General features: G+C 40.6%; 4 protein-coding genes across 5 annotated transcripts in view; 2 read left to right on the forward strand and 2 right to left on the reverse strand.

The window, feature by feature from the left end:
* LOC118736858 (vacuolar-sorting protein SNF8) overlaps window positions 1-22444 on the reverse strand; it is a 39755-nt gene extending 17311 nt beyond the window's left edge. The window contains exons 1-4 of one of the 2 annotated variants that reach the window (XM_036466940.1): window positions 21949-22441; window positions 16105-16234; window positions 15898-16044; window positions 15552-15837 (exon numbers count right to left, since the gene is read on the reverse strand). In XM_036466940.1, the coding sequence (XP_036322833.1) occupies window positions 15702-15837; window positions 15898-16044; window positions 16105-16234; window positions 21949-22288 (753 nt within the window). In that variant the 5' untranslated portion in view covers window positions 22289-22441 and the 3' untranslated portion in view covers window positions 15552-15701. Of the gene's footprint in view, window positions 1-15551; window positions 15838-15897; window positions 16045-16104; window positions 16235-21948 lie in introns of those variants that run through there. The other variant, XM_036466938.1, reaches the window with a different exon arrangement.
* On the forward strand, window positions 4077-7660 carry LOC118736856 (fl(2)d-associated complex component). The gene is made up of 3 exons (XM_036466936.1): window positions 4077-5378; window positions 5437-6875; window positions 6939-7660. The coding sequence occupies exons 1-3, from the start codon at window positions 4189-4191 to the stop codon at window positions 7574-7576; spliced, it is 3267 nt and encodes a 1088-aa protein (XP_036322829.1). The 5' UTR covers window positions 4077-4188; the 3' UTR covers window positions 7577-7660.
* On the reverse strand, window positions 8108-8790 carry LOC118736860 (protein chibby homolog 1). Its single transcript, XM_036466941.1, has one exon. The coding sequence runs from the start codon at window positions 8434-8436 to the stop codon at window positions 8110-8112; it is 327 nt and encodes a 108-aa protein (XP_036322834.1). The 5' UTR covers window positions 8437-8790; the 3' UTR covers window positions 8108-8109.
* Window positions 8672-15648, forward strand: LOC118736857 (M protein, serotype 5). Its single transcript, XM_036466937.1, has 10 exons — window positions 8672-8746; window positions 8817-8889; window positions 9015-9206; window positions 9717-9830; window positions 11388-11544; window positions 13237-13616; window positions 13713-13853; window positions 14134-14198; window positions 14270-14335; window positions 15311-15648. The coding sequence occupies exons 1-10, from the start codon at window positions 8697-8699 to the stop codon at window positions 15444-15446; spliced, it is 1374 nt and encodes a 457-aa protein (XP_036322830.1). The 5' UTR covers window positions 8672-8696; the 3' UTR covers window positions 15447-15648.
* Window positions 22445-23059: the final 615 nt, after the last annotated feature.

Genomic DNA, 23059 nt, shown 5'->3' on the forward strand with positions numbered 1-23059 from the left:
GGACAGTGACCTCACGGTTGACTAAAACTTACTCACACCAGAGGTGAAGTTACAGGTCAGATGTTCTTCCCACTTCTTCCGCTTATGTACGTTCACTAGTTGCCGAATCTCCGCGTTGAGATCCCTGATACGGGGATCTCCGCGATCGGCCTGACGAAGGCTGTCACGCTCATCGGCTAGAACAGCCGCTTCGGCAGGGAAATTTGGACGTGGGTCCGTGATGCATCCTGCCGGTATGAAGCGAGCTGCAGCTGCAGTGACAGCCCTGCGGAACTTACGTTCACCGAGATGGACGTCGGTTGGTGTGGGGAGCGCTATGAAGGTGTTTTCGGTAAACTCCGCGTAACCTTTCCAATTAGCTTTAGAAAAGTTGATATAGGTCCGGTGTTTGGCGGAGGCAAAGTCGGTTGGTTTATCTATCGAGATGACTATGGGTAGGTGGTCTGATGCTAAAGTCAACATAGGTCGCCATGATATGCTATTTATCAGACCAGCGCTGACTATTGTTATGTCTGGCGAGCTGCAGCAGCTTCCCATAATCCTGGTGGGTGCGTCGTCGTTCATTGTGCAGAATGTCTAATCGTCTATCTGCTCAGCCAAATTGGTTCCCCGACGATCGTTTGACAGGCTTGAGTGCCAAAGATCGTGGTGCGCATTAAAGTCACCTACTACCATTCGTTTTTCACCTCTGAGGAGCGCACCTATGTCAGGGTGATATCCTGCCGGGCAGCAGGTGACAGGGGATATATAAACGTTGAATATTTCGAGCTCAACATCGCCTGACCGGATAGCAATGCCCTGGCATTCTGTGGTGGTATCCCTGCGGTCGATGTCTGCTTCGATAAGACGATACTGCACGGTGTGGTGCGTGATGAAAGCTAAGCCACCACCATTATCTAGCTCGAGATCTCGACGGTGCACGTTGTACCCGGCACAATTCAACAATGTTGAAATGCTGTGCAACTTCGTCTCTTGGACCGCAGCTATCAGTATACCATGCCTTCCCATAAAGACGGTTATCTCCTCGATCTTGCTCTGACGCCCGTTGCAGTTAAATTGAAGGAGTTTCATGTGGTTCGAAACGGGGTGTAAGCGATGTGTGTGGTCGTGTCGCCATTGTCTGTGTGCTGAGGTGGTTGTCGCCCTGTGGTGGTGGTGGGTGGCGTCGCGGTTGAGGTTTGCGACTGTGCTGCGCAGTCTCGCCTGGTGCGTAGACCTGAACATGCCCTAAAGTGGCACCAGCCAAGGCAGGTGTTGCACTTGACTGATGTCACATCACGGAATATCCTGGTCTGACATACCGTGGATGCTTTCCATTTCCAGGCAACCGGTCAGGTACGAGCATGATTTTTAATTTCGTCCAAACTCAAATACATTGTTGGTCCAAATAATGAGACATGTATTTTTTCTTTTGGCTCGGAAAAATTTTTCGCCCGAATTAAACGCGATTTTGTTTTTCAGGCAAAAATCGATTATTCGAATTGACAGTGAGAATTTTTTTTTTTAAATGCCCATAACTTTGTCAAAATTTAATAGATTCCAACAATGTTTTTACTCAAATGTCAGTAATTCTTGTCACTTCAAGATAGAATGATATAATTATTGATTTTCGTTATTTAAAATTTTTTATTTAACAATAAACAAAAAGTGCAATTTTTTTTTTTAAATTTAATTTCTCAAAAAGTGTATTTTTTTTTCTCTCAAACTTTTTTACCGGGAAAGAGACACTTTGAACTACAATCAACGCAAATCAGTAATAGCGAAAATTTTTTTTTCTGGGTTATAATTTTTTATAGAAAATATACATTTTTGTTGTACATACTACAATATTCTTATATTGTTTAACTAAATGGAACATATATCAGCAAAAAGTAGAGCCGTGATCAAAAATTACGGGAAAATTTTAGTTTGGCATCCCCCGCGTACAAAAAAATGGTGGCTATGGGGGGGTAGGGGGTGTTCTCCTGATTGCAAATATATATACTTTTAGCCGCAGGAGGAAGTAGGAGGGAGTTTTGAAGTTATTTGTTGTTAAATTTTGTAAATTGAACTAACCTCTCGGCGCTATTTCACACAATAAACACTATATTTATGTACACACTTCGGCAAAATAGTTGCGTTAAAACCCCGCACAATGAAATGTAAACACATTTTCTACATTTATGATTTATTTTTAGTAAATTAAGTAAGTTTTTATAATTATCACGCACTTATATATGTATACGCACATTGTGAATACAGAACTGTTGATTCAACCATGGTTTCACACATGATTCAATACAAGGCGTATTTAACAAGGTGGTGTTGGCCGTATATAAGTAAAAAATTACACTAACAAATTATACGCTGATGGCCATACTGTCGTTGGTATGAGTCACAACAAACACATCATTTTGACGTAATGGCCTCCACGGCGAAAAACTCAGCTGTCGCCCCAACACCACCTTGTTTAATACACCATGATTCAATAATACAAGGTTCGATAAACTGACAGTTGTCTCTCTCGCACCGCTCCCTTAGCAGTGGCACAGTGTTGCTTCTTTGCAAGTTTACATGGAAGCAGTGTAGATTTGGTGTGAAATAGAAGTATAAGCTTTTGTGCAATATGTTTATATGTATATTCATATGAAGCATATTTAACTGATGAAAACATAAACTGTTTTTAAATTGGATGTTTACATCAATCTCATAGTAGTCTTATTTTAATTTTGAGTCATTTTGCAGTTTATAAAAATTACGTTCAACATTTCGTTTAAAATACTAGATTTCCTGCAAATACATTAGAATTTACAAAAGGAATTTCACTACTAATTGCCTACTTTGCGTACTTTTCTGCTACCAATTTCACACAAGAGATTTCATTCTTCCCCTTTCTCCGTCCTTCGTAAATGCAACCTTTTGTAAGGGAGTGTCAAACCGCAGCTGTCAATAATTATCCAACCTTGTATTATTGAATCATGGGTTTCACACTGACATTAGAAGAGTGCTGCCACATCGAAGAAAACAACAATAAAAGATAATAGTTTTTATCGCACGATTTTTTATTAAAAATTTTCGCCTGCCGCGCTTGTCATTTTTTTTTTAAATATTGGGGGTGTTTAACCCCATACCCTCCTTTACTACTAATTCAACGCTGAACAGGAAAATGGGTACGATAAAAACTATTCTCTTTTATTGTTATTTTCTTCGATGTGGCAGCAATCTTCTAATGTCAGTGTGAAACCATGGTTGAATCAACAGTTCTGTATTCACAATGTGCGTATACATACTTACTTCTTTAACAATTCTTTGCCTAATAATATAGTTTATTTTTTCTACACATTTTGTTTTCTCAAAAAGGTATAATATCTTATTTTATTTCATTTCATTGCAAATTTTGTTTAGAAGAAAATATGAAATCTTATATTTTTCCCCCAAATCGGGATTCATTTCTTCCCGCTTTTCTTCTTATTCTACTGAGCTAAGGCCATGTCAAATCGAGCTGTAACAGCTGATACCACCTTGTAAAATATTGCATCATGGGTCGAGACGATAACGCAACTGTGATTGGACGACAAGTGTGCAGGTAGCCTAAGAAATCATAATTTCAAAGAGACCGCCATGAACGAAAGACACAAGATCACGTAAGAACAAGAGAGTGAAAAAAGTCGATTTTTTTAGCGGGTTCTACGCCATCTTGTTTCACTGGAAAACAAGCGAAAAGTAAACAAAGCAAAGAAAACAACGAAAACCAAAGTTAGCCAAAATTATTGTCAGCCACTTTAAGCGCACAATTTAGGTAAAATGATGCAATAAAATGCTTGAAAATGTGTTGTCATGTTGAATTAACTCTTCTTTACTTAAATATAAGTGTAAAATAGTGGTGCTTGTGATGTAAACATACGCTCAGCTGACGAACCCGCTTTCGCAAACTTTTTTCTCAAAACCAGTTACAAATACAACGTCGCGTTCTTACGTGATCTTGTATTTTTGGTTCATGGAGACCGCGAACACAGCATTAAAAATAACATGAAAGGTGGACTTTTGGCAGCCCTATCAACCATGCTACCAGATGGGATGGTTACAGTTCGTACATTTTTTCTCTACGCCCATATTAATGCGTACGGCAATATGACTATGTAGTGAAAAATTTGCATTTTCTGCGTAAATACTAATGAAAGTTTTCTGATTTATGTTATTGGGAAAATAATGGACAAGCGATCAAAGGATGCGTTACGTCGTTATAAGAAGTCAAGGCAGCAGTCCAGCTCGGACAGTTCTAGCAGCTCGGAGTCTGATTCTTCTGGAAGCTCGTATTCTAGTTCAGACAGCGAACGCCATCGCCGAAAAAAGGCTCGCCAAGCAACTGCTGGCGCATCCCGTCGATCTAGTAGCTCTTCTACAGAAGAACGAAGAAAGCGTGAAAAACGTGAACATTGCCAGAAAAAACTGGAAGCTAAACGCATTCATCTTAAACGAAAGTTAAAGGAAGCCAAATTAAAGAAAAGAGCAGCCGCTGCTGCCGCAGCTCTAAGTGGCCATATTGGGCATAGGTCACTCTCTCCCACTACACAAGCGAAGCTGAAAAAGCTTGCAGAACGGAAGCACCAACGTGCAGCAAGTAAAGAACGCCGCGAAAGGGAACGTGAAAAACATCGTGTTGCTGTTGCAAGGGAAAGGGAACGTGACCGAGAACACCATCATACAGGATCCCGCTCTCCAACTAAAATAACAAAAATTCGAATTCACCAGGATGTAAAACGGCAGAAGAGTCCTCCTCGTATGCATCACACAATGATGTCACGCGAGAAGATTATTATTCAGACCCGAACCCGGGAACGCACACCTTCGCCCACAGCAGAACGACAACGTCATGAACACAAATTGCGACATGATGAATTATTAAGAGAACGAGAAAGACGCGAACGCGAACGTGAACGTGCTGAACGTGAGGCTGCAAGGGATAAAGAGCGAGCTGAGGCGTTAGCGCGATGTCAAGAACGACAACGTGAAAGAGAACGTTTGGCTAGGGAAAAGCTACGTCGAGAGGAGGAGGAAAAGAAATATGGTGGAATAAGTGGTGATCGGGGAGAGCGCTTATTACCTCGACCCGCAGAAAGAGAATTAGCTATTGCGGCTTCACGAGGCTACAATAGCCGTGAGCGTTCCTTGGAAGCTATTGAGAGAAATCGACAATTGTCAAAACGTGATTTGGATGTATATGAGAGAGAGCGTGAATATATTGAGACCGAGAGACGCACTTTACTTCATCGTGAAGATGTACGACGCGAACGCGAATATCTACCAACAAGACGACGAGAACTGAGCCCAGTAAGTGAACATTACTCGGCCCGGTTGAGGGAACCACGCGATCTATATGCGGAAGAAGATCGGGATAGGTACTTATGACCTACTGTTTTCACGAACTTTATTTTAATCTATACACCATTTTTAAAGGGCATTCAACCGAGCTTTTATCGATGAAGCTCATCTCGGGCGGGATCGAGATGGGCCTTGGCCGCGAGAAATTATGGACAGAGACATACATGCCAGAGACCAACGCGATACCCGAGACACTCGCGAATTTAGAGAAATAGGGCACGAACTTATTTATCCGGATGAAAGGGAACGTTTGATCAGGAATAGGGAACGGGTACGTGAGGAATGGAAGGGCGAATGGGACGTTACTAGAGAGCAAGATTGGAATGACACGCCACCAATAACTGGTCGTGGAGGTTTTGTAGGTGGCCCTAAACGAAATGCAACCATAATAGGCGGCGGCTCTATCACGGGTCCCACAAAGGTACCACCTCGGGAACAAAGAGCGCCTTCAGAGCCAGATTGGGACACAGAGGAAATACAAAAAAATTCTGGGTCCAATACAAATAAACCAGAGTCAACAATTATACGTGATGCACCTAATTTTGGTATAGGCCCGGGGCAACGAGATACCTGGGGTGATCGCGAGCATCATGACATACAACCATCGCGGGAAAAAGCTGTACCAGCACCACGGCCGGAAGGGTTAGATCGACGTTGGCAAAACGACTGGCGCGAAGATGAAGAAACAATGCAGAGGATGGGCGGCAATGGAAGTAGTGGTAGTGTGCCATCATCTCTACATCATCCTCGCAGCGAGCGTGGTGGAAGAAATTTTCGAAGAGGTGGTGGCGCGGTGGGGTCAGATCACGCGGAGAGGAATGCGCAGGGGCTAAGGATGCATCCACCACCTTTAATGACGTTGCCCGTTCAACCACCCGCAACAGGATTTCTTGGAGGAAACCCAAGATTCCCTAGCAAAAGCAAAATGACTTATACAAACCCTAATCTAATTAAAAAACAACACGCTGCTGCAGCCGCTGCAAAGGCAGCTGCCCAAGCTAGCGCTGTAGCGGCGGCTAGCACAGCTGTCGCAGCTGCGAAAGCTGCGGCTCAGAGCGCTGCAAACGCAACCACTAATCCAAGCATACTGGGACAAGCTACGTGCTTACGACAACAGCACGACATCTTTATTATCGACGATAAACCAGAAGCTGGGGAAATTTTACACGATGCTGATGTCAATAGGAAACTGGATGTGGGCGTCATATATAAGAAATGTGATCCTTTCTCAGTTTTGAGCAATGCGGCAATGATTGACGCCAGAGCGAGTGGAGAATTAAGTGAAATAAGCGACAGCGATGACGATATTCTCAACAAAGGGGAGAAGAAGTATCGAACTGAGACAGACGAGGATTCTACCATGAAAGTTGATGGTATTTCAGAACAGGATGATTTTACTCGCAGCAATGATGATACCGCTAATGGAGTCATAGGAGACAAACACGACGATGATGAAATGCTTGATTTTGAAGAAATTTCGGATGGAGAATTGGAGGAAGATTCTAGAACCAAAGGTAAACATTTTTCAGAATACACCCTGCGATTTGCCTTTAAACATGTTTTCATACTTATTTTAGGTGTTGGCGACGCTTTAGGCGTTGACTGGGCCTCCTTAATTGCAGAGACGAAACTTCAAGCAGAAAATGCTGCTCCTGGAGCCACCGAACAGCTAACGACAGCAAAGCAAAAATGGCAACCACATCGTATTATACTAGATATGGGGATATCACTGTGCATGGCAGGAGAAAGCTATGCAAAGCAGTTATTAACAGAATCCAAGCAAAAATTGGCCGAAGAATTTAAAGAAATCAACAAAAAGGCCTCAACGGAAAAGGATTCAACAGTATGCGATATTGCAGAAAACAAGGACGGTATTTGTAAAGATCCAAGAGAAATTACTGAGGTCAAAAAGGAAACGATGGGCCAAAAACCGTTGGATGAAATCGACGACATTTCGTTCAACTTAGAGAGTTTACAACCGTTAGCTTGTTTACAGATAGGCGAGCGAATGCAGCGTTTAGAAAGACAAAAGCTCATATCAAACGCTTGTGGAACACATAGTCGCGCTCTAAGTGCTCGTCAAGATTTAAAACTGCGAAGGCAGATGTGCAATTTACCTGCGCGCGAGTACGATTTCCCGCATCCGCCACGCATCAATACTAAAATTAAAGTTTTGGCTTTAGCAGCATTTCAACGCACATTAGAAGTTAAATAAAGTAGAATATGCATGCAATTGTGTCAGTACACATTATGTACACGTGTTTCTCAATATAAAAATAAAGTTATTTACCCAAATTTATGTTATGCCATATGTACCATAAATTATTCGAACCCATTTGTGGAACTTTTGCCCGTTAAAGACACATCATTAAAATACAAAGTGGACGCGATAATTCACTTCTGCCTTGCATTGAAAGCATATCCACTAATATTTATTTTTAAATACATACATATCGTCGCTACCATGTCAAATTATCAAATATGCAAAAATGCTTTTTCATTTACGATACCTTGCGTATGCGTTAAGAATGATACATATCTTGGCAAATTGTCGAATTTCTAGTCGTCTTAGAAGCAGATGATACTAACTTTAACAAAGTGTCGAATGACACACTTTTTCCTAATGACGAACAACATTTTTTACAACAGCTTTTTTGGAAAGTACTTATTTTCACATTCGATGTTTTGACATGGTAGCGACGATATGTACACTTACTTTGTACTGTATGTTAAATTTATTGTAAACATTTACTTATCCCTCAACTTAAGAGCATTCAATTCGGTGGTTTGCTCAGCTAACAGGTCCAAAAATATTTCTATTTTAAGCATACATAAATTATTCTCTTCTTCAAGATTCCTTATACGTCGATTTAAGCGGAGGAAGTCATCCGTATCAGATTTCCGCGTGGAATGTATCCAAATACCATCAGCGAAACGTAGTTCTTTATTTCCCAAGTTAAGCGAGATATTCTTGAAATCCTCAAGATCCTCACTTATAGCAGGACATCCAATGTTGCAACGGGCCAAACGACTTGGTATAGGCTTCGATTCGAACTTTTTCGCAAACAGCGGCATGATTGTTTTTTTTTAATTTAAAGTGTTTAATGTTTACCAACTAAGTTTGCACATGTGTTACCATAACGACGCACCTGGTATCAAAACATTTGCTCATTTGGGGTTGATTTCGGGCTTATGCTTTAACATGGATAGCCTAAAGTTCCTTCCTTCTAAAAATTGTCGATAAACAAAACGTACAGGTACAAAAGTATATTTTTATTTTCACTTATAAAAGTTTCAAATTCATCCGAAACCAATTTCGCGTTATATGTGCCAGAATGACGCGAGACGATAAAACTAATCTTGAAGAACCAGGCTACAACTACATGTAAACAATGAATTTATTAAATAATATTAATGAAAACACCTTTTGATAAGTGTCACATAAAATCTTTCAGGTATTTAGCTGAAATCAAGAAAACCTGTGAAAACTTAATTAGCCAAACACAAACTGACTTGGAGCTTTTTAAGGTATGTCAAAATAATAAAATTGATTTTAACATCATACAAAAAGCACGCGTAGATGTCAGCGACTTGCTAAAATTTTTCTACTACGATCTTAACACGACCAATGCAATCGACGACTTCAAATGCAGCATGAGCAACATATTCTAAGAAATCAAATTGAGGACATATTGGCTGAGAATAAAGCAATTAATACGAAACTGGAAGTTCTTAAAGGAACTACTGATCAAATAAAGGGAGACTCCAGAGATGATGCCACGAGGGAAAAGTTTTCGAACGATGCATTATTGAACGTTAAAAAACAAATAGACTCTCTGGAAGCGGTAAGTTGAGCAAAACGGGTGCAATCATCGTTTTCAATGACAAAAATTTATGTGTATTAGCATGGGCCGCAAATCCGCTTTTTTAGAATTTTGATTGGTAATAGCAAAAATATGGTTCACTATGCACTAAAACCAATCTGTGTGAAATATGACAATTTTTGGTCAATATCTTAGGCTCGCCCAAGTCCATCAAAGTTCAATAAAGCCAAAAAATTAAAATTTTTACTAAAATTGCAATAATCTTCTAAAGTATTAGTCCTACATAATTAGGTATATTGACCTTTTTTGTAGAGAATTGAAGTGAGCTAAAAATTTCTTTTTAGTACTTGAACTTTGATGGACTTGTGCGAGCCTAGGATATTGAACAAAAACTTTCACATTTCACACAGATATTTTTTAGAGCATAATGAACCATATTTTTGCTATTACCAATCAAAATTCTAAAAAAGCGGACTTTCGGCCCATGCTAATGTGTATTTATATACATAGCTCTTGCGATTTTCTTTTTAGGAGAATAATGAATTGCGTTCCCTGAATAACAGCTCCCGAAAAACGATACAAAACCTCGAAAACGAAATACAAAATTATCGGAATCTTTTATATAACTCAAGTACCGTAGCTGAGGTAAGTAAACAATACTTATCACTAATCTGTTAGTAAAAAATGAAAAAAATTAGTCTGCTCACAAGTTTTACAAATGGCACAAGAAATTATTAACTTATAAGGACATTTTTTGAGCCGACTGGGCTATTTTTTTTATTTTTATTTATTTATTTATTTCAGTCTTGGAATACAGAATATTCTTACAGACTACTCAGCTAACACTAATTAAGTGCTACTAAAACTTAAAAATTAAGATAAGTTTTAAATACATTAAGTTCACAAGAGCTAAGATTAAATACATCGCTAGTGGTATAGCGCAGAGAAAAATTTTCGCAGATGAGTAACCAAGGCAGGGCCTGATTGTTGATTTTTGGGTGCCAATAATAGTTTTAATTTTGTTCCTTATTTCAAAGTACATGTCTGTAATTTTTTAAAGAAATAAGGCTATATACAATATCGTAGCGATATCAAATACCATCGCGAATAAAATCACAAAAAAAAAATCAATATCAGATTTAAAAATAACTAAAAATATAAAAATTAAATTTTGTTGGCTTTTTTAAATGGGCGATGGTTAAGTCCCCTACCGCCTAGGACCGCTATGGGACCCTAGGGAGCCCTTAGAAAAATTACCAAAAATCACTGGCTGAGTCAGCTGGGGTCGTCGGTTCGAATCCCGCTGAAGAAGTCTGATGAGCAAATGTGGTGATTTCCGAAATAGCTATCACTTCTACCATTTTTTCCAAATTGTTGTTGCTTTTTCACAATAGTTTTTCATTAAAAAAAAAAACGGCCTCAAGCTCAATAGATATTTTTGAATATAAAAATCACAATTTTCCAGGGACCGCATCATTTGAAATTTCAACTCAAAAAATCGCGCTGAAAGAGAAATGCTACGTGCATAAGGAGTGAACCAATATATTTCTTATTACTCGAATTACCTTCAGCGGCACTGATTTTTATTTTTTAATTTTTACTTATAAAAAACAAGTTTAATCATATTTTAAGTTTTATTCTTTACTCAGAAAATAATCTTATGTTTTGAGTTTTATTTCTTGCTCGGAAAATAATGGTTACGTTTTAAGTTTTATTTTTTTGCTCGGAAAATAATCGTTATTTCTTGAGTTTTATTTTTTGCTCAGAAAATAACGCTACATTACAGTTTCAGGTACTTGTAAATCTAGAATACAAATTTACTATGTATGCATCTGTAGGCATATCCCAGTAGATAATTTCAGGAGTTAAAAGCCCTTCTGAATGACCTGCCTGAGAGTTAAGAGGCCTTCCACTCTACATTCCTTTCTCCTTTCTTTTTTATATGGAGTGGCACAAATTGAAGGTGCTTCTTCTTTCGCTACCCATGGATGGGCTTTGAAGTATTTGCTTAAGGTTTATATCAAATATGTTTTATTGCAACTTAAAATGTTTATTAAAATTCATTTGCAATGCCAAATAATATAAATTTATGCATTCGCGTAAATTGTAATTGGATAAGCCCTTCTAGAAGGCAGCCCTTCTTGGGAATGGCTTTACTTAAGAAGAAGGCCTACCTAAATTATCTTCGGAGATGTTTTTCAGATCAAGCAAAAATACTACACTGCCACGAAATTGCTCGAAAGTACCATCCAAACGCAAAAGACTGAAATTACAAAACAAGCACAAATCATCGAAAATCTATTCCAGCAAAAGAAGCAGTCAAATGAGCACCTCAAAAACCTGGAAAAAGCATTAGAAGGTACGTACAGCGGCTATTAAACCTGAAAATTATTTTATTTTTTACAAGCTTTTATTTAATTTGCCTTGCAAAAATCGCGACTACTCCACGCATGCATGTACAGAGTACTCCCTAAGGACCAAGGAGTACTCCAAAATTAACTACAATTCATATAAAAAATATAGTCCAATTAACATTGCGATGTCCTAGGCCAGGACCATATACTCCATCTCTGCATTACATCAGAGTAGCACAAAACTACTACTACGATAACCTAGAGACTTGAAACTTCACAGTTGGCTCAGAACCCAATGACAATGCAATACGAAAGATGAGTTTATCCGATTGGTGGCGAAGTAGCCGAGATATGTGTTTAAAAAAAACCCGTATTTATTGTCCGATTTGGTTCATATTTCGAACGTAGTACTACATGAACTACATGAAAAGGAATAACCCTACTAAAATTTTTGCCGATAGGTGGCGCACGAGTCGATATATTTATGGTCCGATTTCGTTCATATTTAGAAAGCTTGCTTTAACAATATTTGTTTTTACTTTTATTTTTGTTTTGATTTTTCTAATAGGGGTATTTGGTAGTTTATTTCTTATATTTTGCTTGCTCAGCTCGCAAGCCACCTACTGGTAAATTTTTTGTAGCTACGCCACCTACTGGTAAATTTTTTGTAGCTACGCATAACCAACCTATCGCTAGCTCATGGCGTTTTCTTTTCTACCGAAAAATGTTGCCTTCTCTGTGCCCTCTACGATTACCCGGATATACACATCTAATCCTAAGTGGGCGGGGCTACGGCCATTTTCCAAAAATATATATTCTTATTTTCCCGTAAAGGCTATTGTAAATATAAATTTTGAATGAATAAGCTTTAGTAGTTACTAAAATATCCCTATGAACTTGCTATACAATGTTTTGCAGTCAAATTATCAGTTTAAGAGTTATGTAACTGCAAATTTATGGGTGAAATCGGACACAGTATTAAGTCGCATCGATTTTCTCCTGTGAATTACACCCAAAAGCTGCAAACTTTTCGCTCTTATTTTAATGCTATATTAAAACTTATTTAATTTCAAAGTATATTGTTGACCCATATCTGTATATAGATATTTTGCAAATCGATTTAAAAATTAAAAAGTTATAGCAAATTTAGTTAATGATATTGGATTCGAGCAAGGTATCGATACTGTACAGCACATTTGGTCGTAGAATCAATTAAAATATCATCTCCATTGGCATGATTATGCACATCGCAATTAGAAAAATAGCTGCATTTTCAAATGCAACGACCAAGTACTTAGAGTTACCATATTCGAATAAAATTTTGCACAACTTATTTTTAGACCAAAAGACATCTTTTCCGCCCGGCAAACTGTATATTCAGAAACTGTAAAAGTTGAAATAACGATTGGTCTAATGTACATACATGCATATTTATTAGAATTAAAGGCTCTGTTATGCATACTTGGCATTGCATGCACTGCTATACCATTTTTACGTAGAAATCAAAAACCAACAGACTTTTACGTATATAATGCTGTGCGTTGGGTAACCGCTTACACGCGAAGCTCATTTAACAGATTCCTTATATGATAACTCTCAAGCAATGGCAAGTATGCATAACAGAGGCTTTAGTGTTGGGATTGATAAACGAAAGTTTTAAACAAACTGTCAGTCAAAAATTCATTTTTTATACAAAGAAAACCAACGTTCTTTGGGCAGCGCAGATAATAGTGAAACAATTGAAAAACTCAAAGCCAAACTAAATGAATCAACACGACAAACAAAAGAACTCCAATTATCACTACAGCTTGCTAAAAGTGCTATTGAGGAACGTTATGAGCGTGAAAAATGTGCGCTGCAGAAGGTGCAGGAAGCCCTTTCGATTGCTGAAGCGGCAGTGGCGGACAAAGAAGACGCACAAAAACGGGAGCAGGTTGTTAAAGAGGAATGTGACAATTTAGCATCAACAATTGGACAAGTAATGGACGAAGCGGCAAAAAAAGTAGAAAAGGATATGGAAGATTTGCGTAGAAAGTTTAGTGGGAAGGAACGAAGCCTGTTAGAAATTCAAGTCAAGGTAATTTAAAGTATAAGTGTATTTACTATATACATATATGTATGTATAAACAAAAAGATTATCCGATAACGATTCGTGACTTTATTTAAAAAATAGATGGAGGAGGAAATAGAAAACCAAAAGAAATTCAACCAAATTCTGGAGACACGCTGTAATAGGTTCCAGCAAAAATACAAAACCAGTGAAAAAGAAGTCGATCGCTTGACGCTGCAATTGGAAAGCGCTGTTAAAGCATTGGTATGTCAGGAACCACATTACACTGACATAACTTATTTACTAATATACTGACACAACTCAAAAAATGTGATTTATGAGCTTATAATTTAGCATTACTCCTTTATGATGCTTAAATTTGTGTACAAATTTCTGCATAAGACGACAAAATGCACTCTATTTCCTGCATTTTGGGAGCTATTGGCAACGGTTTTTTGAGTTGCAACAGTTTTTTAGTAAATGAGCTGTATAAAAAAAAATTTAAAACAAAATTTGCGTTTTGCTCACACGTTTTGCTTATAAGGACGAAATGGAGGCGAAAATAAGCAGACAAGATAGTTTGCTCAAGGAACAAAAGATTTTAATGAGGTAATAGCAAAAATTATTTTTGGAAAAACATCTCATCCATTTGCGTTATATATATACATATGTATAATTAGGCGTGCTAATGAAACGGAGCAGGAAATACAAAATTACATAGAAATTAACAAAAAACTGAAAGAAAAGTAAGTGCCAATTTACCATACATTCATGTTTTTTTATTATTTTTATAATTTTCCAATGTTATTAAGTACTAGAGTAATAAGAGATGAAAAGTGGACCAACATGTTCAGGCGAGCTGAATGGTTTTGGCAAGTTCGTCTGTCCATCTCTTAGATATCCGACTGAAATTTTGTAAGCAGGTGTTTTTTTATAATGTACTAATCATTTGTTGGAATCGGCTAAATCGGACCACTACAACATATGGGTGTTTCCATGTAGCCGTACGCGACATTCGTACGCTTATGGAGTAACATAAATCTCTCAAAAATAGAAGTTACTGAAAAGCAAGATTACGGTTATGTTGCAACCCAAGAGTACTATGTTTGAGAAAGATATTAATTAGCAGCCTCGAAACTTTGGTGTGGAAAATATCCATTCAATACAGGTGATAACGTACGCGACAAAAAAAAAAGTGGTTTTAAGGCACATATCGTCGTTTAAAGTACAAAACCGCGTAAATGACATTGGCTGCCAAAAATTGGATTTGCTCACTCAAGCCCTTGGCTCAATCTTTATCCATTCGTCCTGAAATATACAAGCCAGAGATGCGATTGCTTTATAAAAAAGAGAAAAATTTCGAAATATGAGTACTTTTACCCTCTAGAAAATAATTTATGCAACCTCACATACGCTGCTGATACGCGGTTTTGTACTTTAAACGACGATATACATATATGCGAAAGTCTGCGAATCATGGGAGTTTTTCTTCCAATCATTCCATTTGTTAATAGAAATTATCTCTGGTTAGTTTTTATTTAAAAAAAAAAACATAATAACGTACGCGACAAATTTTTCCCCCGTACAATATTTTTTCTTTTTATAGTTTTAAAGTAATCTACTAGATGATGTTCATAACCGAAAACAGCACTGTCCTTACTTTTTCTTTTTAAGCAAAGCACATGCAGCATCAAATAATAAACAAGCTTTGGATCTTTTAGGTACAGAAATACTCTGAAGGATATAACGAAAAATTTTGAAGGCCAAATCTACCACCTGCAAAGAGAAAATGCGAAGCTTAAGGCGGAAAATCAAATTATACAACTAAAAAAGGGTTATAATTCCGACGGTGATTGATGTTGTATTACATTTTATATATCTACTTGCGATAATATGGCTCTTTAGTGGGATATTTTTTATAAAATGACAATATTTTTAAGCGTTATAAATTTATCTGTGAACTATTGTTTTAAATAATACCATATATTTTCCGTGTAATTATGTACATATGTATGTATGTGTGTATTAAATAGAATAGACACGTAAATTTATTTTATAATTATATGTATATATGTATATAATTATATTTTATACAGGATGGCACCTCGTTAATCAAACGCTTTGTGCATATCGACCAGGAAATAAGCTTGGAAACCAGTAGATATGTTCGCCATCCTGCTTGTCAATCCAACACAAACCTTCACTTACGGTTTTATCAATCGCTTGTTTGGTGCGAAATTCACTCCATCTGGATATAGGACATGATTTAGCCATACGATTTCTTAATGATCGAGCAATTTATACATACCCAAGTTGCTCTGTAAGCATTTGCAGTGTTACGCATCCCAATTCTGTATTGGAAGCCGCGGTTAGTATTTTAGTTTCTTCCATACTAAGCTCTCCTGGTATCGATTGCACCATGTATTTTCCTTTACCCACTTTATGCACAACAAAGCTTATGCAATTTAAGTCAATAGTATTTAATTTAGTTTAAGCCTTTATAAAAAAATCTTACCCGTTCCCAAAAATGGTTAACTTTTTTGCGGCCATTAAAATGTCTTCATTTGTTATTTCTTGGTGAACTACACTCTGCCCACGAGCAGCTATCAGGCGTCCACGTAACTCATTCAATTCCATTAGACCACCTTAAAGAGCAGATAGTTAAATGTATGTCAACATTTTAATGTGGAGTTGTGGAAGATCTCTAATTAATAATGAATTTAAACAATTTAATGAGTTAACCGTTCACTTTTAAACAATAGTCATCCAGCCTTATTATGATTTCGTTGGCGTCATCGATAAATGGTTGGTGTAGCCTCAATTTGGAAAATTCAAGATTTAACAAAAACTTTGGAAAACGCTTTGGTTAAGTGGAGTTGAGAACAATCCCCAGATACTTAAGTGCGAAAAATTAAACACAAACAAGTAATTTTTAAGCATAAAACCTGTTACAGGTCTATTCTGCGCTGGTAACATAAAGTTTGTAACCGGTAATTAAACTGTGTCAATTTTTAAACCTTTTTCGCATTCCGTGCGCTGTTGTAACCAGTAAATTTGGTTACCATCTCATAAACTGGTAACAAAATATTGCCTCGTGAAATATGCAACACAAGAATTTCCACAAATCTTCATAGCTGAACCGGTGAATATTTTCACTGCATTACCAACGTACCTGGAATCGCGGTGACAAGATTCCGGTACCTGTCTGTACATACGTTTGTGCCGCATACGTTAGTGGTAAAAGTATCCGAAAATGGAATCGGTAAACGGACAAAAATCCGCATTTTATCCACTTTTTTCTTTTACAGACCCATTTTCGGATTTTTTTGTGGCTGGTAAGCGAACAAATTTAGTTATCAATTTGGTTGCATTTTCAAAATATTTTTGCATACCGAAAGCTTCATCAAACCAACCAAACTACCAAAAGAAAGGCCTTTCTACTCCCGTATTTTACAAACCACCTGACCCCAGCGAAGCATCAGCATGGGTTCCGTAAAATGCACAGCACAACAACAGCACTTAACGCCATAAATACCCAGATAACTCGCGGCCTAAACCGAAAGCGCCCCTGGACCTGTCTGAGGCGTTCGACACTGTCAGCCATTCAACGTTACTAGAAGACATAGATCCCACAGGGATCCAAACGGTGGACGGCGAATTATCTGAGGGGTCGTCACTCGTCAGTAACTTTTAGAGACAAATCGAGCAAACCGAGGAAAATAAAACAGTGGGTTCCACAGGGTAATGTCCTTTCCCCATTACTGTTTAACTTTTACATTTCAAAGCTCCCTCAACCACCAGAGGGAGTCTCGACTGTTGTTGTTGTTGTTGTAGCGGCTACAACAACCCCGCCCTGATCGGTTGGTATCTCAGTCGTTGTCGTCAAGTTCCACTAACGGCAACCCTAGGAAGCGTGCAGCTTCTGTGGGATTTGTCCACAGGGAGAAGGCCGTTAGGGTTGTCGGGTTTTCCGGGCATGCGAAGAGATGTTTCGAGTCATGTGGGGTCTGTCCGCATGCCGGACACTCATTCGGCACATCCTCATTCAACCTACTCAAGTAGGAGTTCAACCTGCTGCAGTAGCCGGAGCGAAGTTGTGCGAGTGTAGTGCGTGTCTCCCGAGGCAGATGAAGCTCTGTCTCGTCGTATGTCCGGGGGTGGTATGCCTAGAACGGCATTCACAGGTCTAGAGTCTACATAACTCGAGACTGAGTCCCTGTGAATGCCGTTCAGGGCCTGTCTGTACGCTGTCGGGTCCAGAGGTTGCTTAATGAACCTCTGGACTTCGTCCGTCAGTTCATATAGATGCCTCCTGACGTGCCTAGGCGAGGGCTCCTCTGCAAGCAGCTGTCTGCTTGGGTGGCCACTTCTGTGGCTCCCGATCAGGAACTGCTTGCAGAGCATTATGTTATGCTCCTTAACAGGGAGCATTTGCGCCTCGCCGTGCAGGTGGTGTTCAGGCGACATCAAGAGGCATCCCGTCGCTGTCCTAAGTGCCGTATTTTGTACCGTCTGTAGCTTCGTCCACTGCGTCCTACTAGTCCCTGGCGACCACACTGGCGCTGCGTAGTTCAAAACCGGCGGCCTATTGCCTTGTATGTTGCCAGCAACGTTTCTTTGTCTTTGCCCCAAGTACTGCCGGCTAGCGACTTGAGGACCTTGTTGCGGCTCTGTACTTTATTGACAATAGCGGTTGAGTGCGCAGAGAAGGAGAGCAGGCTGTCGAATGTTACTCCGAGTATTTTGGGGTTATTCACCGTCGGAATTGGTGTCATCGACGTGAATCCCCAGCGGTAGCCTGACCTCCTTCGTCCAGGTTGTGAACAGGGTCGCGGAGGATTTCGTAGGGGAGAGGGGTAGACACTTTGCAGTGAAGAAGCGAGAAAGTTCGGAGAGATAGCCGTTTACTTTCGAACACAGGTCATCAATTCCATTCCCAGTCGCCATGATAGACAATCGTCGGCATATGAGACAATCGAGACTCCCTCTGGTGGTTGAAGGAGCTTTGAAATATAAAAGTTAAACAGTAGCGGGGAAAGGACACCACCCTGAGGAACCCCCTGTTTTATTTTTCGCTGCTTACTCGTTTTGTCTCTAAATATTACCGACGAATGTCGACCACTCAGATAATTTGCCGACCACCATTTGAGCCTCTGTGGGAGAGAGGAGGCCTCTATATCTTCTAGTAGCGTGGAATGGCAGACGGTGTCAAACGCCTTTGACAAGTCCAACGCTACTAGAATCGTTCTCTCACAGGGACGGTTACGGTTAAGGCCACGAGTTATCTGAGTGTTTATGGCGTTAAGTGCTGTTGTTGTACTGTGCACTTTACGGAAACCATGCTGATGCTTCGCTGGGGTCAGGTGGTTTGTGAAGTACGGGTGTAGCAAGGCCTCGAGTGTCTTCGCTACCGGGGAAAGGAGTGTAATCGGACGATACGAATCTCCTTTGTTGGCGGGTTTCCCCGGTTTGAGCAGTGGGACCACTCTCCCCACCTTCCAGATGTCTGGGATGATGAGAGTGCCCATTGACAGGTTGAGGACCTCCGTTAGGTACGCTACCCCCGCAGGACCCAAATTTTTCAGCATCAGCATGCATATTCCGTCGGGACCCATGGCTTTGGAGGCTTTCGCCTTCCCGATGGCCACCTGAACTTCACCGCAAGTGAAAGCAAGGGGGGCACAAGTAGTTGGCAGTTTGTGCAGCCTTCTGGTCACTCGACGCTTGGCTTTATCCACCGGAGGATGCAGTATGAACTGCCGGCTAAAATAGCTCGCGCATCGCTCCGGGTCCGACGAGGCATCATCGCCGAAGTAAATTTCGACTCTGTCGTCGTGCTTCGTCGGATTAGACAATGACCTCACGGTTGACCAAAGCTTGCTCACACCAGAGGTGAAATTACAAGTCTTCAGATGCTCCTCCCACTTCTTCCGCTTATGTACGTTTACAAGTTGCCGAATCTCCGCGTTGAGATCCCTGATACGTGGATCTCCGGGATCGGCCTGACGAAGGCTATCACGCTCATCGGCTAGAACAGCCGCTTCGGCAGGGAAGTTTGGACGTGGGTCCGATATACATCCTGCCGGTATGAAGCGAGCTGCAGCAGCAGTGATAGCCCTGCGGAACTTACGTTCACCGAGATGGACGTCGGTTGGTGTGGGGAGCGCTGCGAAGGTGTTTTCGGTAAACTCCGCGTAACCTTTCCAATCAGCTTTAGAAAAGTTGATATAGGTCCGGTGTTTGGCGGAGGCAAAGTCGGTTGGTTTATCAATCGAGATGACTATGGGTAGATGGTCTGATGCTAGAGTCAGCATAGGTCGCCACGTTATGCTGTTTATCAGACCAGCGCTGACTATTGTGATGTCTGGCGAGCTACTGCAGTTACCCATAATCCTGGTGGGTGCGTCGTCGTTCATTGTGCAGAATGTCGAATCGTCTATCTGCTCAGCCAAGTCTGTTCCCCTACGATCGTTTGACAGGCTTGAGTGCCAAAGATCGTGGTGCGCATTAAAGTCACCTACTACCATACGGTTTTCACCTCTGAGGAGCGCACCTATATCAGGGTGATATCCTGCCGGGCAGCAGGTGACAGGGGGTATGTATATGTTAAATATTTCGAGCTCGACATCGCCTGACCGGATAGCGATGCCCTGACATTCTAGGGTGGTATCCCTGCGGTCGATGTCTGCTTCGATAAGACGATACTGCACGGTGTGGTGCGTGATGAACGCTAAGCCACAAAGCAAACCAAGTTGAATTGCTGTGCAACTTCGTCTCTTGGACCGCAGCTATTAATATACCATGCCGACACATGAAGACGGTTATCTCCTCAATCTTGCTCTGTAGCCCGTTACAGTTGAATTGAAGGAGCTTCATGTGGTTCGGGAGACGTGTCGTGATGTGGGGTGTAAGTGAGGTGTATGTTCTTGCCGCCGTTGGCTGTCTGTGCTGCTGAGGTGATTGCCGCCCTGTGGTGGTGGTGGGGGGCGTCGCAATTGAAGTCTGCGACCGAGCAGCGCAACACGGGCCCTCGAAGTTCCCCGTCCAATCTCGCGTGGTACGCAGACCTGAGCATGCCCTAAAGTGGCACCAGCCAAGGCAGGTGTTGCACTTGACTGATGTCACATTACGGAATATTCTGGTCTGACATACCGTGCAGATTGTAGGGGGAACCAGGAGTTGTTGGCGGAGCCTTCGCCCAGGCACGTAAGGAGGCATCTTTACGAACTGACGGACGAAGTCCAAAGGTTCATCAAACAACCTCTGGACCCGACAGCTTATCGACAGGCCATAACATCATAAGAGGCAGTGTCAAGTTATGTAGACTCCCGACCTGTGAACGTCGTTCTGAGCACACAACCACCAGACGTGGACGAGAGCGAACTTCGTCTGCCTCGTGAGACTCGGACCACAATAGCCCAACTGCGCTCTGGTTACTGCAACAGGTTGAACTCATACCTGAGCAGATTAAACGAAGACATTCCCAACGAATGCCCGGCATGCGGAAAGTCGCCCCATGACTCACAGCATCGTATGCGCGCTTCCTTGGGCTGTCGTTAGTGGAGCTTGATGACAACGATTGAGGGACTAACCGATCTGGGCGGGGTTGTTGTAGCCACTACAACAACAACAACCAAAAGAAAATTAAGCTATCAATTTCGGTCCTATTTGACCAAAACGGCAACGCTGAATACAACTGTTATTTTCACTGAGACTAAACGGTGAGGGCTTCCTTGGTGACGATTCGGAGCCGTTACGGAATTGTGACGTGATTGATGTATGTGAAGAGACCTTTAAGATTAATACGGTGTTCGCGTGAGGTGATTCCCCTGGCAATTTTAGAGGCGATTAGTTGAAGCAAAAGTTTACTGCACCCCAACTTCATTGAAAGTGATTAGTTGAAAGGCCGATCACGCCAGGCGATTCTGCGACGTCTCCAGTGAAACGCCACTCCACATCCTCATCGAGTGTGATGCAGTCAGCAGAAGACGTGAGAGGAGTCTATGCTCCATGTGGCCACAGTTAGAGCACATACACTCCTTATCCCCAAAGAAGCTTTTGGACTTCCTGGGGGATCTTGGCTTGGAGGAAGTATTGTGAAGAGTGGAGGGCACAACAGACCATCAGGTGGCAGTGCATACCTCATAATTTATCTATCTATCTACACCAGACGATTTTTGCTTCCAACTAAAAGTTGCCTGTAAAATCGCCTCGTGCGAACATCGTATAACGGTCATCATTCCAGTCCAGTGCCGAGCTGGATCATTGCACTCGCATGCTACGTGAATGATGAGATCCGGGCAATAAGGTGAGGAGTTATTTTGTAAACTGTTTTCTAAGAATGTTAATACATATTTACCTGTTTTATGATTTGACGCCAAGCACACTTCAACAACTTGTACCCCCAATTCGTAATAGAAATCACCTATTCCGAGGACACTCCAGAAGCCCTTGCCTGTAGCAAGGGGATCAACTCCGATCGCCGCACACATTTCTTGAAATTGTTTACGAAACTGCGAGTTTTTGCGGATATCCTGCTTATGTTTCACCGCAAATTCTTCTAACTTTGCACGAAATACGTCCATCTGTTTGGACATTTGCTCAAACTGCGATTCCTGCAAATCTGTAAATTTATCCTTATACTTCTCAGCAGCTAACTGCTGTTGTTGAATGGCACCTAGACCGGCACGGCGACGCATTTTTAAAGGTGTCGGTTTGGTTAGAGCACTGCTCCGCCAGAAATAGACGGGTATTTACCTATCTTTTTCAATGCAGCTTTTTTCTTGATTTGAGTAGGTGTGAATGCAAATCTTTTGTTACAATTTTGCCCATCTCTTTTGCAAAATGAAAGGCAACAGCTGATTGGCCAAGGCGAATTTATACAAGGTGGTGTTGATGGCGAATTAAATTTTCGCCGCGGTACTACTGAATGTCAAAATGATGTTTGTTTTAAACAAGGCGAATTCATTTTACAACAAACACATCATTTTGACATTAAGACGTACCTCGGCGAAAATCTAAAATCGCCATCAACACCACCTTGTATAAGGTGCGTTCGTTTAAAATCTCCAGCAGAAACCAACCAACTGCCAAATTCCGGCGAAATGTCATCTGTTCTCCCACAAGAGAGAAATATCCAAAATAGTACGCGAACAGAAAATTTGCAGAAACTTGCAAGTTAGACGAACAGCTGATATAATTTTTGTTTACATACAAAAGTGTAAAATTTAAAACGTACGAAAAGTCGTGGCAAAGTGTTATACTGACACAGTTTATTGATTAAACAAATAACCACTTATTTCTTACAAGTTTAATTAGTCGCATTTTGTAATTTTTATCTTCCAAACCATCAAATTCAAGTTTGTGATTTGCGTAAATGCCAACCAGCTGTTTTTGATCAGCTGTTTCCCTGCTGGCGAATTGCTGTTGGCAAATATTTTTCCAACAGAAACTAACAGCTTCCCCTCAAA

Source organism: Rhagoletis pomonella, unplaced genomic scaffold, assembly GCF_013731165.1.
Source record: "Rhagoletis pomonella isolate Grant_MI unplaced genomic scaffold, Rhpom_1.0 Rhpom_scaffold_00004, whole genome shotgun sequence".
NCBI lineage: Eukaryota > Metazoa > Arthropoda > Insecta > Diptera > Tephritidae > Rhagoletis > Rhagoletis pomonella.

Coding starts and splice junctions, on each gene's coding strand:
- LOC118736856 (XM_036466936.1), top strand. CDS start 4,189: ATGGACAAGCGATCAAAGGATGCGTTACGTCGTTATAAGAAGTCAAGG. Junction 5,379..5,436: donor GCGGAAGAAGATCGGGATAG/GTACTTATGACC, acceptor CCATTTTTAAAG/GGCATTCAACCGAGCTTTTA. Junction 6,876..6,938: donor GGAAGATTCTAGAACCAAAG/GTAAACATTTTT, acceptor TACTTATTTTAG/GTGTTGGCGACGCTTTAGGC.
- LOC118736860 (XM_036466941.1), bottom strand. CDS start 8,436: ATGCCGCTGTTTGCGAAAAAGTTCGAATCGAAGCCTATACCAAGTCGT.
- LOC118736857 (XM_036466937.1), top strand. CDS start 8,697: ATGACGCGAGACGATAAAACTAATCTTGAAGAACCAGGCTACAACTAC. Junction 9,831..11,387: donor ACTCAAGTACCGTAGCTGAG/GTAAGTAAACAA, acceptor GATGTTTTTCAG/ATCAAGCAAAAATACTACAC. Junction 13,617..13,712: donor TGTTAGAAATTCAAGTCAAG/GTAATTTAAAGT, acceptor TTTAAAAAATAG/ATGGAGGAGGAAATAGAAAA.